The sequence below is a fragment of the Salminus brasiliensis genome, chromosome 3, assembly GCF_030463535.1.
Source record: "Salminus brasiliensis chromosome 3, fSalBra1.hap2, whole genome shotgun sequence".
NCBI classification, from domain to species: Eukaryota; Metazoa; Chordata; class Actinopteri; order Characiformes; family Bryconidae; genus Salminus; species Salminus brasiliensis.
In genome coordinates, this window is record NC_132880.1 from 677,130 (window position 1) to 693,935 (window position 16,806).

At 36.9% G+C, this 16,806-nt stretch overlaps 1 protein-coding gene across 1 annotated transcript in view; it reads left to right on the plus strand.

Moving 5' to 3' along the window:
- Positions 1-16,806, plus strand: part of LOC140551020 (alpha-tectorin-like) — a 33,698-nt gene that overhangs the window by 12,723 nt on the left and 4,169 nt on the right. The window contains exons 28-62 of the mRNA XM_072674390.1: positions 270-329; positions 620-679; positions 969-1,028; positions 1,319-1,378; positions 1,669-1,728; positions 2,019-2,078; positions 2,338-2,397; positions 2,688-2,747; positions 3,038-3,097; positions 3,387-3,446; positions 3,738-3,797; positions 4,088-4,147; positions 4,436-4,495; positions 4,785-4,844; positions 5,135-5,194; positions 5,483-5,542; positions 5,833-5,892; positions 6,181-6,240; positions 6,531-6,590; positions 7,694-7,756; positions 8,027-8,154; positions 9,144-9,422; positions 9,630-9,725; positions 9,828-9,981; positions 10,072-10,325; positions 10,433-10,579; positions 10,660-11,239; positions 11,341-11,924; positions 12,036-12,600; positions 12,696-13,294; positions 13,457-14,012; positions 14,213-14,409; positions 14,549-14,758; positions 14,880-15,068; positions 15,158-15,447. Of these exons, the coding sequence (XP_072530491.1) occupies positions 270-329; positions 620-679; positions 969-1,028; positions 1,319-1,378; positions 1,669-1,728; positions 2,019-2,078; positions 2,338-2,397; positions 2,688-2,747; positions 3,038-3,097; positions 3,387-3,446; positions 3,738-3,797; positions 4,088-4,147; positions 4,436-4,495; positions 4,785-4,844; positions 5,135-5,194; positions 5,483-5,542; positions 5,833-5,892; positions 6,181-6,240; positions 6,531-6,590; positions 7,694-7,756; positions 8,027-8,154; positions 9,144-9,422; positions 9,630-9,725; positions 9,828-9,981; positions 10,072-10,325; positions 10,433-10,579; positions 10,660-11,239; positions 11,341-11,924; positions 12,036-12,600; positions 12,696-13,294; positions 13,457-14,012; positions 14,213-14,409; positions 14,549-14,758; positions 14,880-15,068; positions 15,158-15,447 (6,031 nt within the window). The remainder of the gene's footprint in view (positions 1-269; positions 330-619; positions 680-968; positions 1,029-1,318; positions 1,379-1,668; positions 1,729-2,018; positions 2,079-2,337; positions 2,398-2,687; positions 2,748-3,037; positions 3,098-3,386; positions 3,447-3,737; positions 3,798-4,087; positions 4,148-4,435; positions 4,496-4,784; positions 4,845-5,134; positions 5,195-5,482; positions 5,543-5,832; positions 5,893-6,180; positions 6,241-6,530; positions 6,591-7,693; positions 7,757-8,026; positions 8,155-9,143; positions 9,423-9,629; positions 9,726-9,827; positions 9,982-10,071; positions 10,326-10,432; positions 10,580-10,659; positions 11,240-11,340; positions 11,925-12,035; positions 12,601-12,695; positions 13,295-13,456; positions 14,013-14,212; positions 14,410-14,548; positions 14,759-14,879; positions 15,069-15,157; positions 15,448-16,806) is intronic.

Here is a 16,806-nt window from a genome sequence, read left to right on the forward strand (position 1 = left end):
ATTTGGGACCTTGTTGCATCCAATAAAATAATTGTATTGCATGTAGTTTATAATATCTGTATCATATATTCTTTATCAAATACCTTTCTTCAATGTGCATTAAATAATGTGCATATTTTTTACACGTGGATTATAATATCTGTATCATATGTATTATATAATATCATCATAATATCTCTGTCATATCTATCATATAATATCTGTGAATTTCCCCACTGTGGGAGTAATAAAGGATTATCTTATGTTCTTTATAAAATACCTCACTGCAGGCTTTATTGAGTCTTCTCCTGAAGTTGAGACTACAACCACAACAGAGACCACTACTGAAGGTAGGCTACAAACTTTATAATATTGGGGACCTTGTTGCATCCTATAAAATAATTGTATTGCATGTAGTATATAATATCTGTGTCATATATTCTTTATCAAATACCTTTCTTCAATGTGCATTAAATAATATGCATATTTTTTACACGTGGATTATAATATCTGTATCATATGTATTATATAATATCATCATAATATCTCTGTCATATCTATCATATAATATCTGTGAATTTCCCCACTGTGGGAGTAATAAAGGATTATCTTATGTTCTTTATAAAATACCTCACTGCAGGCTTTATTGAGTCTTCTCCTGAAGTTGAGACTACAACCACAACAGAGACCACTACTGAAGGTAGGCTACAAACTTTATAATATTTGGGACCTTGTTGCATCCTATAAAATAAGTGTATTGCATGTAGTTTATAATATCTGTATCATATTTTCTTTATCAAATACCTTACTTCAATGTGCATTAAATAATATGCATATTTTTTACACTTGGATTATAATATCTGTATCATATGTATTATATAATATCATCATAATATCTCTGTCATATCTATCAAATAATATCTGTGAATTCCCCACTGTGGGAGCAATAAAGGATTATCTTATGTTCTTTATAAAATACCTCACTGCAGGCTTTATTGAGTCTTCTCCTGAAATTGAGACTACAACCACAACAGAGACCACTACTGAAGGTAGGCTACAAACTTTATAATATTCGGGACCTTGTTGCATCCTATAAAATAATTGTATTGCATGTAGTTTATAATATCTGTAACATATATTCTTTATCAAATACCTTTCTTCAATGTGCATAAAATAATATGCATATTTTTTACATGTGGATTATAATATCTGTATCATATGTATTATATAATATCATCATAATATCTCTGTCATATCTATCATATAATATCTGTGAATTCCCCCACTGTGGGAGTAATAAAGGATTATCTTATGTTCTTTATAAAATACCTCACTGCAGGCTTTATTGAGTCTTCTCCTGAAGTTGAGACTACAACCACAACAGAGACCACTACTGAAGGTAGGCTACAAACTTTATAATATTGGGGACCTTGTTGCATCCTATAAAATAAGTGTATTACATGTAGTTTATAATATCTGTATCATATATTCTTCATAAAATACCTTACTTCAATGTGCATTAAATAATGTGCATATTTTTTACATGTGGATTATAATATCTGTATCATATGTATTATATAATATCATCATAATATCTCTGTCATATCTATCATATAATATCTGTGAATTTCCCCACTGTGGGAGTCATAAAGGATTATCTTATGTTCTTTATAAAATACCTCACTGCAGGCTTTATTGAGTCTTCTCCTGAAGTTGAGACTACAACCACAACAGAGACCACTACTGAAGGTAGGCTATAAACTTTATAATATTTGGGACCTTGTTGCATCCTATAAAATAATTGTATTGCATGTAGTTTATAATATCTATATCATATATTCTTTATCAAATACCTTACTTCAATGTGCATTAAATAATGTTCATATTTTTTACATGTGGATTATAATATCTGTATCATATGTATTATATAATATCATCATAATATCTCTGTCATATCTATCAGATAATATCTGTGAATTTCCCCACTGTGGGAGTAATAAAGGATTATCTTATGTTCTTTATAAAATACCTCACTGCAGGCTTTATTGAGTCTTCTCCTGAAGTTGAGACTACAACCACAACAGAGACCACTACTGAAGGTAGGCTACAAACTTTATAATATTTGGGACCTTGTTGCATCCTATAAAATAAATGTATTGCATGTAGTTTATAATATCTGTATCAAATATTCTTTATCAAATACCTTACTTCAATGTGGATTATAATATCTGTATCATATGTATTATATAATATCATCATAATATCTCTGTCATATCTATCATATAATATCTGTGAATTCCCCCACTGTGGGAGTAATAAAGGATTATCTTATGTTCTTTATAAAATACCTCACTGCAGGCTTTATTGAGTCTTCTCCTGAAGTTGAGACTACAACCACAACAGAGACCACTACTGAAGGTAGGCTACAAACTTTATAATATTGGGGACCTTGTTGCATCCTATAAAATAAGTGTATTACATGTAGTTTATAATATCTGTATCATATATTCTTCATAAAATACCTTACTTCAATGTGCATTAAATAATGTGCATATTTTTTACATGTGGATTATAATATCTGTATCATATGTATTATATAATATCATCATAATATCTCTGTCATATCTATCATATAATATCTGTGAATTTCCCCACTGTGGGAGTCATAAAGGATTATCTTATGTTCTTTATAAAATACCTCACTGCAGGCTTTATTGAGTCTTCTCCTGAAGTTGAGACTACAACCACAACAGAGACCACTACTGAAGGTAGGCTATAAACTTTATAATATTGGGGACCTTGTTGCATCCTATAAAATAAGTGTTTTGCATGTAGTTTATAATATCTGTATCATATATTCTTTATCAAATACCTTACTTCAATATACATTAAATAATATGCATATTTTTTACACTTGGATTATAATATCTGTATCATATGTATTATATAATATCATCATAATATCTCTGTCATATCTATCATATAATATCTGTGAATTTCCCCACTGTGGGAGTAATAAAGGATTATCTTATGTTCTTTATAAAATACCTCAATGCAGGCTTTATTGAGTCTTCTCCTGAAGTTGAGACTACAACCACAACAGAGACCACTACTGAAGGTAGGCTACAAACTTTATAATATTGGGGACCTTGTTGCATCCTATAAAATAATTGTATTGCATGTAGTTTATAATATCTGTATCATATATTCTTTATCAAATACCTTTCTTCAATGTGCATTAAATAATATGCATATTTTTTACATGTGGATTATAATATCTGTATCATATGTATTACATAATATCATGATAATATCTCTGTCATATCTATCATATAATATCTGTGAATTCCCCACTTTGGGAGTAATAAATGATTATCTTATGTTCTTTATAAAATACCTCACTGCAGGCTTTATTGAGTCTTCTCCTGAAGTTGAGACTACAACCACAACAGAGACCACTACTGAAGGTAGGCTACAAACTTTATAATATTTGGGACCTTGTTGCATCCTATAAAATAAGTGTATTGCATGTAGTTTATAATATCTGTATCATATATTCTTTATCAAATACCTTACTTCAATGTGCATTAAATAATAAGCATATTTTTTACACATGGATTATAATGTCTGTATCATATGTATTATATAATATCATCATAATATCTCTGTCACATCTATCATATAATATCTGTGAATTCCCCCACTGTGGGAGTAATAAAGGATTATTTTATGTTCTTTATATAAATACCTCACTTCAGGCTTTATTGAGTCTTCTCCTGAAGTTGAGACTACAACCACAACAGAGACCACTACTGAAGGTAGGCTACAAACTTTATAATATTCGGGACCTTGTTGCATCCTATGAAATAATTCTATTGCATATAGTTTATAATATCTGTATCATATATTCTTTATCAAATACCTTTCTTCAATGTGCATTAAATAATATGCATATTTTTTACACATGGATTATAATATCTGTATCATATGTATTATATAATATCATCATAATATCTCTGTCATATCTATCATATAATATCCGTGAATTTCCCCACTGTGGGAGTCATAAAGGATTATCTTATGTTCTTTATAAAATACCTCACTGTAGGCTTTATTGAGTCTTCTCCTGAAGTTGAGACTACAACCACAACAGAGACCACTACTGAAGGTAGGCTACAAACTTTATAATATTGGGGACCTTGTTGCATCCTATAAAATAAGTGTATTGCATGTAGTTTTTATTATTTGTATAATTTATTCTTTATAAAATACCTTACTTCAATGTGCATTAAATAATATGCATATTTTTACACGTGGATTATAATATCTGTATCATATGTATTATATAATATCATGATAATATCTCTGTCATATCTATCAAATAATATCTGTGAATTCCCCACTGTGGGAGTCATAAAGGATTATCTTATGTTCTTTATAAAATACCTCACTGCAGGCTTTATTGAGTCTTCTCCTGAAGTTGAGACTACAACCACAACAGAGACCACTACTGAAGGTAGTCTATAAACTTGATAATATTGGGGACCTTGTTGCATCCTATAAAATAATTGTATTGCATGTAGTTTATAATATCTGTGTCATATATTCTTTATCAAATACCTTTCTTCAATGTGCATGAAATAATATGCATATTTTTTACACGTGGATTATAATATCTGTATCATATGTATGATATCATATCATGATAATATCTCTGTCATATCTATCATATAATATCTGTGAATTCCCCACTGTGGGAGTAATAAATGATTATCTTATGTTCTTTATAAAATACCTCACTGCAGGCTTTATTGAGTCTTCTCCTGAAGTTGAGACTACAACCACAACAGAGACCACTACTGAAGGTAGGCTACAAACTTTATAATATTTGGGACCTTGTTGCATCCTATAAAATAAGTGTATTGCATGTAGTTTTTATTATTTGTATCATTTATTCTTTATAAAATACCTTACTTCAATGTGCATTAAATAATATGCATATTTTTTACACGTGGATTATAATATCTGTATCATATGTATTATATAATATCATGATAATATCTCTGTCATATCTATCATATAATATCCGTGAATTTCCCCACTGTGGGAGTCATAAAGGATTATCTTCTGTTCTTTATAAATTACCTCACTGTAGGCTTTATTGAGTCTTCTCCTGAAGTTGAGACTACAACCACAACAGAGACCACTACTGAAGGTAGGCTACAAACTTTATAATATTCGGGACCTTGTTGCATCCTATAAAATAATTGTATTGCATGTAGTTTATAATATCTGTATCATATATTCTTTATCAAATACCTTTCTTCAATGTGAATTAAATAATATGCATATTTTTACACGTGGATTATAATATCTGTATCATATGTATTATATAATATCATGATAATATCTCTGTCATATCTATCAAATAATATCTGTGAATTCCCCACTGTGGGAGTCATAAAGGATTATCTTATGTTCTTTATAAAATACCTCACTGCAGGCTTTATTGAGTCTTCTCCTGAAGTTGAGACTACAACCACAACAGAGACCACTACTGAAGGTAGTCTATAAACTTGATAATATTGGGGACCTTGTTGCATCCTATAAAATAAGTGTATTGCATGTAGTTTTTATTATTTGTATCATTTATTCTTTATAAAATACCTTACTTCAATGTGCATTAAATAATATGCATATTTTTTACACGTGGATTATAATATCTGTATCATATGTATTATATAATATCATGATAATATCTCTGTCATATCTATCATATAATATCCGTGAATTTCCCCACTGTGGGAGTCATAAAGGATTATCTTCTGTTCTTTATAAATTACCTCACTGTAGGCTTTATTGAGTCTTCTCCTGAAGTTGAGACTACAACCACAACAGAGACCACTACTGAAGGTAGGCTACAAACTTTATAATATTCGGGACCTTGTTGCATCCTATAAAATAATTGTATTGCATGTAGTTTATAATATCTGTATCATATATTCTTTATCAAATACCTTTCTTCAATGTGAATTAAATAATATGCATATTTTTACACGTGGATTATAATATCTGTATCATATGTATTATATAATATCATGATAATATCTCTGTCATATCTATCAAATAATATCTGTGAATTCCTCACTGTGGGAGTAATAAAGGATTATCTTATGTTCTTTATAAAATACCTCACTGCAGGCTTTATTGAGTCTTTTCCTGAAGTTAAGACTACAACCACAACAGAGACCACTACTGAAGGTAGGCTACAAACTTTATAATATTGGGGACCTTGTTGCATCCTATAAAATAATTGTATTGCATATAGTTTATAATATCTGTATCATATATTCTTTATCAAATACCTTTCTTTAATGTGCATTAAATAATATGCATATTTTTTGCACATGAATTATAATATCTGTATCATATGTATTATATAATATCATCATGATATCTCTGTCATATCTATCATATAATATCTGTGAATTTCCCCACTGTGGGAGTAATAAAGGATTATCTTATGTTCTTCATAAAATACCTCACTGTAGGCTTTATTGAGTCTTCTCCTGAAGTTGAGACTACAACCACAACAGAGACCACTACTGAAGGTAGGCTACAAACTTTATAATATTCGGGACCTTGTTGCATCCTATAAAATAATTATTTACATTGTATTACATGCTCATAATGTATAATATCTATATGAAATTTTCTTTAGAAAATACTTTATTGCAGGTTTTATCGTCTGTTTTTCTTTGCATACTATAACTTTTTCCTGCGTATGCTATTTCTTGATATTCCCTTGATTGCTCCTTGATCAAAATCAATTCACTTGTTTGCAAAAAGTGTTCATAAAATAAACTGTCAACGTGCAAACAGATTTCTACAAAGTAATGTCAACAATACATTAAAATATACAATAGAAAATATGTGATAGCAAAATATTCCCCCCTGCATGGTGGCTGACTGTGAAAAAAACTATATGATGCGTAGCTCCATCCGTGTTCATACACATGTAGACAAAATTGTTGGTGCCCCTCGGTTAATGAAAGAAAAACCCACAATGGTCACAAAAATAACTTGAATCTGACAAAAGTAATAATAAATAAAAGTTCTATGAAAATGAAAAAGAAAGCTTGGTCACAGTCGCAGGTCATGGGTTTTGCAACAGGATAATGACCCAAAACACACAGCTAAAAACACCCAAGAATGGCTAAGAGGAAACATTGGACTATTTTCAAGTGGCCTTCTAGGAGCACAAGCTGAAATTCTAGTCCTGGCTGGTGTGTGTGTGTGTGTGTGTGTGTGTGTGTGTGTGTGTGTGTGTGTGTGTGTGTGTGTGTGTGAGTGTGTGTTCACTACCAGATGGGTTAAATGCGGAGGACACATTTCGCTGTACAGTGACAAATACGTGCACCTTTAAGCACCTTTAAGAAGTATTTTGCAGGAAGTACAGTTTACAAGCAGTTTACAATTACTGTGGGTAGTACTGACCATGCAGAGATTCCAAAGATTTGCTTCTGGCCCATTTTCTTTTTTTTTTTTTTTTTGTTATTTTAAAGTGTTAAATATGTGGGGGGGGGGGGGGGGGGAAATCTTAAGAAATGTTTCATGTTTAACTTTTGGAGATCAGTTAGTTTTTTTTATTCATCTGACCAGGTGTCCCCAAACTATGTGATGTAATCTTTTATGTATTTTCTGACTTATTCAGAGATCACGACCACTCAGACGAATACACCTGAGACAACGACTGTACAAGTCAATACTACGACCGGTATGTCCGTCATGTAGAGCCATTCCTTTCTTTTTTCTATTTTGCAGTCTGGGTCACACACACTCATTGTTTTTATATTATGTATTACTGTAATTAAAAAGTAGTTACTACATTGCAATTTTAATATTAAAACTTGAATAATAATTAGTTTCATATGTTATTCTTAAGATTTGGCACATCAGTAGACTCACACTACACAAATCCAGATAAAGTTTAAGGCAAAAACATAGTAAAGTTTCTGCTAATTTCAGTATCTGTTATATCTGTTAGGACCTTTCTACCCGTTTGGAGTAAGAGCTGGAGACATAGTGAATGGAAAAATTGATGATGGAGGTTCACCAGTTATCTCTCTTCTACAATCCTTTACATTCTTTGGAAAAACATACAATCAAGTATTTGTAAGTCAGTCTGTATTTTCATGTCTTGAGACTTTCACATTCTATATACAATTTTTTCTGTATTCATACTGACATTCGTGTATACCCCAATTAGAATATATACCTGTACTAACATCAAACTAACATTTGTCTGTCTACTGTATCTGTCTGTCTGTCTGTCTGTCTTTTTTTCTGCATTGCCTTCCAAAATCAAGCAAATCAAATAAAATATTCTGTGACAAAAATACTAACTGAAAAAGCTTGTTATTAAACCCTTGGTTTTGGAATCTCAATGTTTACACCTATGAAAGATTTCACCCTAACAAAGACACACCTGTCTTACACCTGACCTCTCCTTGTGATCAATAATACGCTTTTCTGGATAAAAGACCCAAGAAAAGAGCATTAAAAAATTCTAAAGCTGTAGACGTGAAACATGTTATGGAGATGCTTTTCATCTTATTTAAACTAAAAAACAGATGGATGGTGAGAACAACAAAACAAGAGTGGTTAAACAACAGGAAACTTGTGAAATCAAATCTCCGTCCAATTGAAAATCACTGTGAAAATCACAATTGTCAGTCCACAAGCATCATGCAACCAACCTAAAGGACTGGAGCAGATCTGCAGGAGGAATGGATGAAATAAACACTTTAAAAATGTTATTGCAGTTAATGTGGTTCTACAAAGTATTCTGTTAAATTAGACATGATTGAATATTTATACAAACATAAGTTTTCATTTTTTAGTTATTTCTATTTTTTTTATTTGACTTTACAAATGACTTTAAAAGCCAATTAGTTTGCAAGGTCAATATCAAGAGTGTCATTTGTAATGCTGATTATATTACCTTTAATGTTTAGATCTCATCTTGTATCTTACATCCTAACTGGATTGAACACTCTGAGAGTCAGATTGTTCCTCCATTCACTGAATTTGGATTCAAAGCACTTATATTAAATACATTTTTCATATCTACAGTTATGTGAGTTTATCTTTGTTTTCTGTAGGTGAACAACAATGGACACTTAACCTTTGATCAGGGATGGTACAGCTACACCCCCTATCAGTTCCCTGCTAATGGAGGACGAGACCTCATTGCTGCATTCTGGACAGACATTGACAATCGTGGAAATGGTGTCATCTCCTATCAGCAATACACTTCTGGTAGTGTTCTCTCACAGGCTACCCAGGACATTAACCAGTATTTTCCTCAGCTGCGTTTCAATGCAACTTGGGTCCTTGTTGCAACATGGGATAAAGTAGCATACTACCCTTACTCTGGCACGGTAAGAGTCTTCCCCCACATGCTTAAAATGGAAATCATATGTTAATTCATCAGTTCCCATTTTACTTCATTAACCGTACTTTTCCAATGGCAAACACAGTAACATACTATAATTAACATTAGAGCCTCAATTACTCATCATGTGATCCCCATACACCAGTACCTTAAACTGTTCTAAGTTATCTTAATTATAATTAACAATTTATAGGAAACATCCTTCCAAGCGGTCTTGATTTCAGATGGACGTCTCTCTTTCATTCTGATGAACTATGGTCAAATTTCTCCAACAAGGCGGAGTGTACAGGTGGGAATTTGTTATAGATTATTCACTATATTACTTTTAATTGGAAAGTGTAGAAAAAATACTTTTTTAAATTTGGGATTCATTGCTATTTTTTATTGCTAGGCTGGTTATGACACAGATGACTCCAGCTACTATTTCTCAATTCCTGGGTCATTTCAATACAACTACAACGTCTTCACATACAGCAGTAATGTGAATGTCACAGGCAGATGGGCCTTCCGTGTCGATCATGGTTCACAAAGATGTGAATTTAATGGTAATGTCACTTCCAGCTACATGTGTTTGAGAATCAGCATCAGATTTAAGATTACACAGTTAAATTAATCAGACTCTTAACTCTTCTCAGGCAACAACGTGCCTCAGGGAACCACATTCTGGACAGATTCTTCATGCTGGCAGAGGTGCACCTGCACCCGCAGGGGTCTCCAATGCAGCTCACAGCCTTGCACCTTCTCTCAAGCCTGCCGGCCTGCCGCCTTCCAGTATAGCTGCCAGAATATTCAGCGCAAAACCTGCACCATCTCTGGAGACCCCCACTACTACACCTTCGATAATCAGATCTTCCACTTTCAAGGCACTTGCACCTATGTCCTGTCTGAGGTACAGTCTTACACAGTGTTTCAGTTATTGCTATAGAATTTATGATTGGCATATTCAAGATAATCTCTGAAAGATCAAACCTGCCTGATTTTGAACCTTCTGTACAGGCTTGTGGGGATGGGTTGCCATACTACCGTATTGAAGGAAAGAATGAGCACAGAGGCAGCACCCATGTGTCATGGACACGCTTAGTCAGAGTATTTGTCTATGATGAAGAACTGGAACTGGTGAAAGATCATCGATATGAGGCTAAGGTAAGCACCACAGCAGTAGTTCAGTGAAATTCGGTTTTATGAATTCCTTTCCATGACCTGTTTTTCTGTTGCCTGTTCAGGTGAATGGGAGTTTTGCAGCAACGCCAATTAGCCTCCGCAATGGCTCCATTCAAGTCTACCAGTCAGGTTTTTCAGTGGCAATCAGTACAGATTTTGGCTTGGTTGTCACATATGATGCATATTCCTATGTGACCATCAGTGTGCCTTATGACTACCAGAATGCCACTTGTGGCCTGTGTGGCAATTTCAACCACCACCCAGATGATGACTTCCGCACACCTTTAGGAGATGTCTTGAGTTCAGATGTTGACTTTGCAAATTCTTGGAAAGCATCAGGGGACACCGATCCTGGCTGCCAGAATACCCACTGCTCAGGCCTGAGATGTGCTGCTTGTACTACAGTTCAGAGGAATCTCTACAGTAATTCAGACTACTGTGGAATCCTGGCAGATTCTGCTGGTCCTTTTACCTCTTGCCATTCAAGTCTGGCTCCCCAGACCTTCATAGAGAACTGTATCTATGATCTTTGTGTGGGAGGAGGATACCAGCCAATCCTGTGCCAGGCTCTCAACGTGTATGCTGCTCAGTGCCAGCAACAAGGCATTCAGCTTGGCCAGTGGCGGAGACAAGGATTCTGTGGTACGGGTTAAAAGTGTTCCTTTATGATAAAGCTAATAATGGAAAAGTCTTACTTAGGAAATCATAAACTTAACCATCCTTTTCTCACCATTTACTTTCAGAAATCTCATGTCCCAGGCATAGTCACTTTGAATCCAATGGAACAAGCTGCCCTGCAACTTGCAGTAACCCCTCCTCACCTTTAAATTGCCCCTTGCCAAACCAGCAGAGCTGCATCTGTGATGCAGGATATGTCCTAAGTGCTGGGGAATGTGTTCCTCAAGCTAACTGTGGCTGTACCTTTGAAGGGCTCTACTATGCCAGTGGTCAGTCAGTGGTATTGGACGAGAATTGTGGGAGGCAGTGTTCCTGCCTCAACAGAGGAATGAGCTGCCAAACCTTCCAGTGTGGTCCACAGGAGATGTGTGCAATCCATAATGGTGTGAAAGGCTGCAGACCAATAGGTTATTCCACCTGTTGGGTTGAAGGACCAGGCTCATATCACACCTTTGATGGACTGATGTTCAGCTACCCAGGAGCCTGTGAGCTTACTCTCGCTAGGGTAATGGGACTTTCTTCACAACCTAACTTTGCAGTAACAGTTCAGAAACAGCCTAGAGGCCCTCAGAACTTTTCCAGAGTGCTGACATTTCAGGCAGAGGGAACTAATGTTTCTATAAAGATGGGAGAAGGAGGAACAGCAATGGTAAGCTATCTTTTCAATCACTTCTTCACTAAACAGTGCACAGCTTTATGGGTAAATGTGGTTCAATCACTGATCTCAAACTTTAAGTCCAGGTTGTAATTTTTCTTTCAGGTGGATGGTCAGGTAGTTGCTCTGCCGTTTAGTGTTGGCAGTGGTCGAATCCATATCTACCACAGCAGTGTGAAGGGTATAATCATGGAAACCACCTTTGGGGTAACTGTGCGAGCTGACTGGCCACACCTCATCCGAATCACTGCCCCCAGTACCTACAATGGCACACTCGGTGGGCTGTGTGGAAATCTGAATGGATACCGTGAAGATGAGTTCCTCAGTCCCATTGGAGTCTTGATGAATGACTCCCGGATGTTTGGGGATAGCTGGCGGGATGGATCCTTCTCAGCCTTCTGTGAAGAATCTACCGACATCTGGCAACGAGGATATTATCGGAACAGCAGCCAGTTCAGACAGCAATGCAGTATCATGGCCTCACCATTTGGACCATTTGCTCAATGCCACAGCAGCCTGGATCCCTTGATAAGGGTAGAAGATTGCATCAGTTCCCTGCAACAGACAGATGGGGCAAAGGAGGCCTTGTGTGAGGCCCTGCGAGGGTACGCTGTGCTCTGTCAGCAAACTGGCAGTGTTGTGCAAGAATGGAGAAACATCACTGACTGTGGTGAGTGCTGAAAAATATTTTCATTAGATTTGTCATTGTATAAACTTTCAAATATAGACAACATCAACAAGTACTTTTTCCTTTTTCTACTACAGAGTTCCCCTGCCCAGCCAACAGCCACTATCAGCTGTGTGGTACTTCCTGCCCGGCAGCCTGCCCTAGTCTCTCATTCCCCTTTCTGTGCAGCCAAAACTGCCAGGAAGGATGCCAGTGTAATGATGGGCTACTTCTAAGTGGAGACCGCTGTGTGCCTCCTATGGGCTGTGGCTGTCTCCATGAAGGGCACTACAGGCAGGGTGGAGAGCGGTTCTGGCATGGTGAGCAGTGCCAGTCCCAGTGTGTCTGTGATGGAACTACAGGTTTTGTCCGCTGCAGCCCATCATCTTGCAGTGAGCAGGAAACCTGTCGAATTGTTGGGGGAGAATATGGCTGCCACCCTCAACCCCATGCCACATGCTCTGCTTCAGGAGATCCCCACTACACCTCTTTCGATGGACGCACATTTGACTTCCAGGGCACCTGCAGATACATCCTGGCAACTGTATGCAATAACACTCGAGGGCTACCGTATTTCCAGGTTGTTGCAAGAAATGAAGCATGGAACGGACTCCCGGTGTCAATCACTGTTGAAGTGTACGTTAATGTTTCGGGACATCTTGTTCACGTCTCACGCAACATGCGTGGCACTGCTGAGGTAAGCAACAAATATAAACTCTGTAGGATCAAGCAACCACTACAAAGTTAAAGATTGTATTACAAGATGGTGTTGAATTTTGTTAGCACAAAAGATTTCTTCAAAGAATAAAATCAATAGGATTTTAAAGACTACTGCATGATTCTTGTTTGCTTTTATTAGATTGACAGTGAGACCAAGAATCTTCCGGTCCTCCTCGATTCTGGCCGTGTCTCTGTTTACTCCAGCGGGCAGAACACATTCATTACAACTGACTTTGGCCTAAGTGTCAGTTACGATGGCTCCTGGGTAGTGCGCATCACTGTCCCAGCTAATTACAGCGGAGCGACATGTGGCCTGTGTGGTAACTTTAATGGCCAGAAGAATGACGATTTCCGCATTCGCTCGGGTGCACTGGCTCCTTCAGCTTTTCAGTTTGGAGCTGACTGGAAGGTTGAGAACGATACTTCATGTAGTGATGGATGTGGAGACTCCTGTTCAACGTGTCAAAACCCAGTTGCAGCACAGGCTCAGTGTGAGATCCTCAGGGACAGACAGGGTCCCGTGAGTTTCTGCCATTCTCATGTGGACCCCCAGGCCTACTTTGATGACTGTGCATTTGACTTATGCCTTTCTGGGAACCGACATGATGTACTGTGCCGTTCTATCAAAACATATGTGGGTGCTTGCCAGTCTGCCAATGCCCCGATCTTCCCCTGGAGGCAGAACACAACCTGCCGTAAGTGATTCACTGGAATCTGAAGTTCTTAAATGGTGAAATAGTATAAATTTGAGGTTTTATGTTTTAAAGCGTTCTAGTTTCACTATCATGTAGCAGTGTAGAATTGATCCTCACAGGTTTATAAGCAAACAAAAATACTTGTTGTTGAACTAAAGTTAAGTGACTGTGTGACCATGTTGCATTTCGTAAATTCACAGGCATGGACTGTCCCGTGAACAGCCACTATGAGCTTTGTGGCACAGACTGTGGGCATACCTGTGCAAACAGCATTGATGCTGTATGCAAGCATACATGCTCAGAGGGCTGCTTCTGTAATGAAGGCTTTGTAAGAAGTGGAGGAGTCTGTGTACCAGTAGAACAATGTGGCTGCCTGTACAATGGATTCTATTTCAATGTGAGTTCCCAACAACTTTCCATTCATATAGTAAAGTGCAGAGCCTCAATAAAAATAGGCATTGTTTTATTGTTAATATTCAAAAACTCATTACAGTCATTTCTTTTTGGTAATGTCCTCATATACTTTGGTTTTGCAGATTGGTGAGAAGTTCTGGACCCCAGAATGTTCACAACGCTGTGAGTGCTTTGCTCCCAATGACCTGCGCTGCACCGCTTCCTCTTGCTCTCCTTCGCAAGAGTGTACCATCAGGAATGGACAACGTGGATGCTATAGCACAATGCCCTCATGCATGGTCTGGGGTGATCCCCATTACCTCACCTTTGATGGAGCTGTAGCCACCTTCCAGGCAAGCATAGATTCAGTTAACACAGTTAAAATGCTGATCTTTTGGGACAAGATTAATGGGACAAGATCTCAAGTGTCTCACAAAGGTTTTCAAATGTTGATATTTCATGAAACCTTTTCAGGGCACTTGCTCATATGAGATATCGAAGACCTGCAGGAATGTCTCAGACAGCGGCCTGGAATTCGTAGTGGTGGCAACCAACATGCACCGTGAGAACAAGGCTGTGTCCTTTGCATCTGCAGTCGACATATGGCTTACTAAATGGGGACAGCAGAAACAGATTACTATTGGACAGAACAAGAGAGTCAAGGTATCCATCTTTCCTGTTGGGAATAAGAAGTGTGGTAAGCTTGTCATTCTTTCTTTCCTTCATCAGTTTGTGTTCTTATCTCTCTGCAGGTTGATGGAATGGATGTGGACTCATCTGCTTTTGAAATCGGACAGCTTGCAGAAGTATATCGGGAGCAAGATTTTGTGGTTGTTAATGCATCCAGTGAGCTAATGGTCTACTTTGATGGCCGTTTCACACTTTTGGTGAGGCTGGGTCCAAGCTTCCATGGATCTGTCTGTGGAATGTGTGGCAACAATAATGGAGACCCTGCAGATGACAAAACAATGCCAAATGGAGTTCTTGCACCCAGTGATGATATTTTTGGCAACAGCTGGAGATCAGCTATGAGTACCCCAGGGTAGTTACCTCTATCTTGATAAAAAAAATTTTATAGATACATTCACATGTGGACAAAACTGTTGGTACAATCTTGTATTCAGTCAGTGGGCCTATATATAGGGCTACAGGTAGTCACTGTTCTGTTTGGTGACATGGTGTGTACCAAACTCAGTATGGACCAGAGGAAGCAAAGGAGATTAGAAAGAAAATTATAGACAAGCATGTTAAAGGTTATAAGACCATCTCCAAGCAACTTGATGTTCATGTGACTACCCTTGCACATATTATTCTGAAATTTAAGATCCATGGGACTGTAGCCAACCTCCTTGGATTTGGCCGCAGGAGGAAAATTGATGACAAATCAAGGAGACGGATATTACGAATTGTAACAAAAGAGCCCAGAAAAACTTCTAAAGAGATTAACAGGTGAACTTCAATCTCAAGGAACATCAGAGTCAGATCGCACCATCCGTCGTTTTTTCAGCCAAAGTGGGAAAAGACCAAGGAGGACACCATTGTTGAAAACAAATCATAAAAAGCCAGATTGGAATTTGTCAAACTACATGTTGACAAGCCCCAAAGCTTATGGGAGAATGTCCTATGGACAGATGAGACAACAATGGAACTTTTTTCCAAGGAACATCAGCTCTTTGTTCACAGATGGAAAAATGAAGCATATCAAGAAAAGAACACTGTCCCTACTGTGAAACACAGAGGAGGCTCTGTTATGTTCTGGGACTGCTTTGCTGCATCTGACACAGGGTGTCTTGAATCTGTGCAGGGTACAATGAAATCTCAAGATTATCAAGGGATTCTAGAGAGAAATGTGCTGCCCAGCGCCAGAAAGCTTGGTCTCAGTCGCAGGTTTCATGGGTTTTACAACAGGATAATGCCCAAAACACAGCTAAAAACACCCAAGAATGGCTAAGAGGAAAACATTGGACAATTCTGAAATGTCCTTCTATGAGCCCTCAAAACATGCCGTCTGGAAAAGGCACCCTTCAAACCTGACACAACTAGAGCAGTTTGCTCATGAGGAATGGACCAAAATACCTGCTGAGAGGTGTCTCTTTGACAGTTACAGAAATCGTTTCATTGCAGTGATTGCCTCAAAATATTCAGTTAAGGGTACCATCATTTCTGTCCAGTTTCATGAGTTTTTATTTTTTAAATAATTATTTTGAAGCATGGTTGAAAAGCAATGTCTGACTTTCACTGGTTACTTTTCATAGCATTTTTATTTATTATTACTTTTGTCAGATTCAAGTTATTTCTGTGACCATTGTGAGTTTTTCTATCATTAACCGAGGGCTACCAACAATTTTGTCCATGTGTGTGAATAAGTGAAAGAACTGAGTATGACCCAAATCTATTTCAA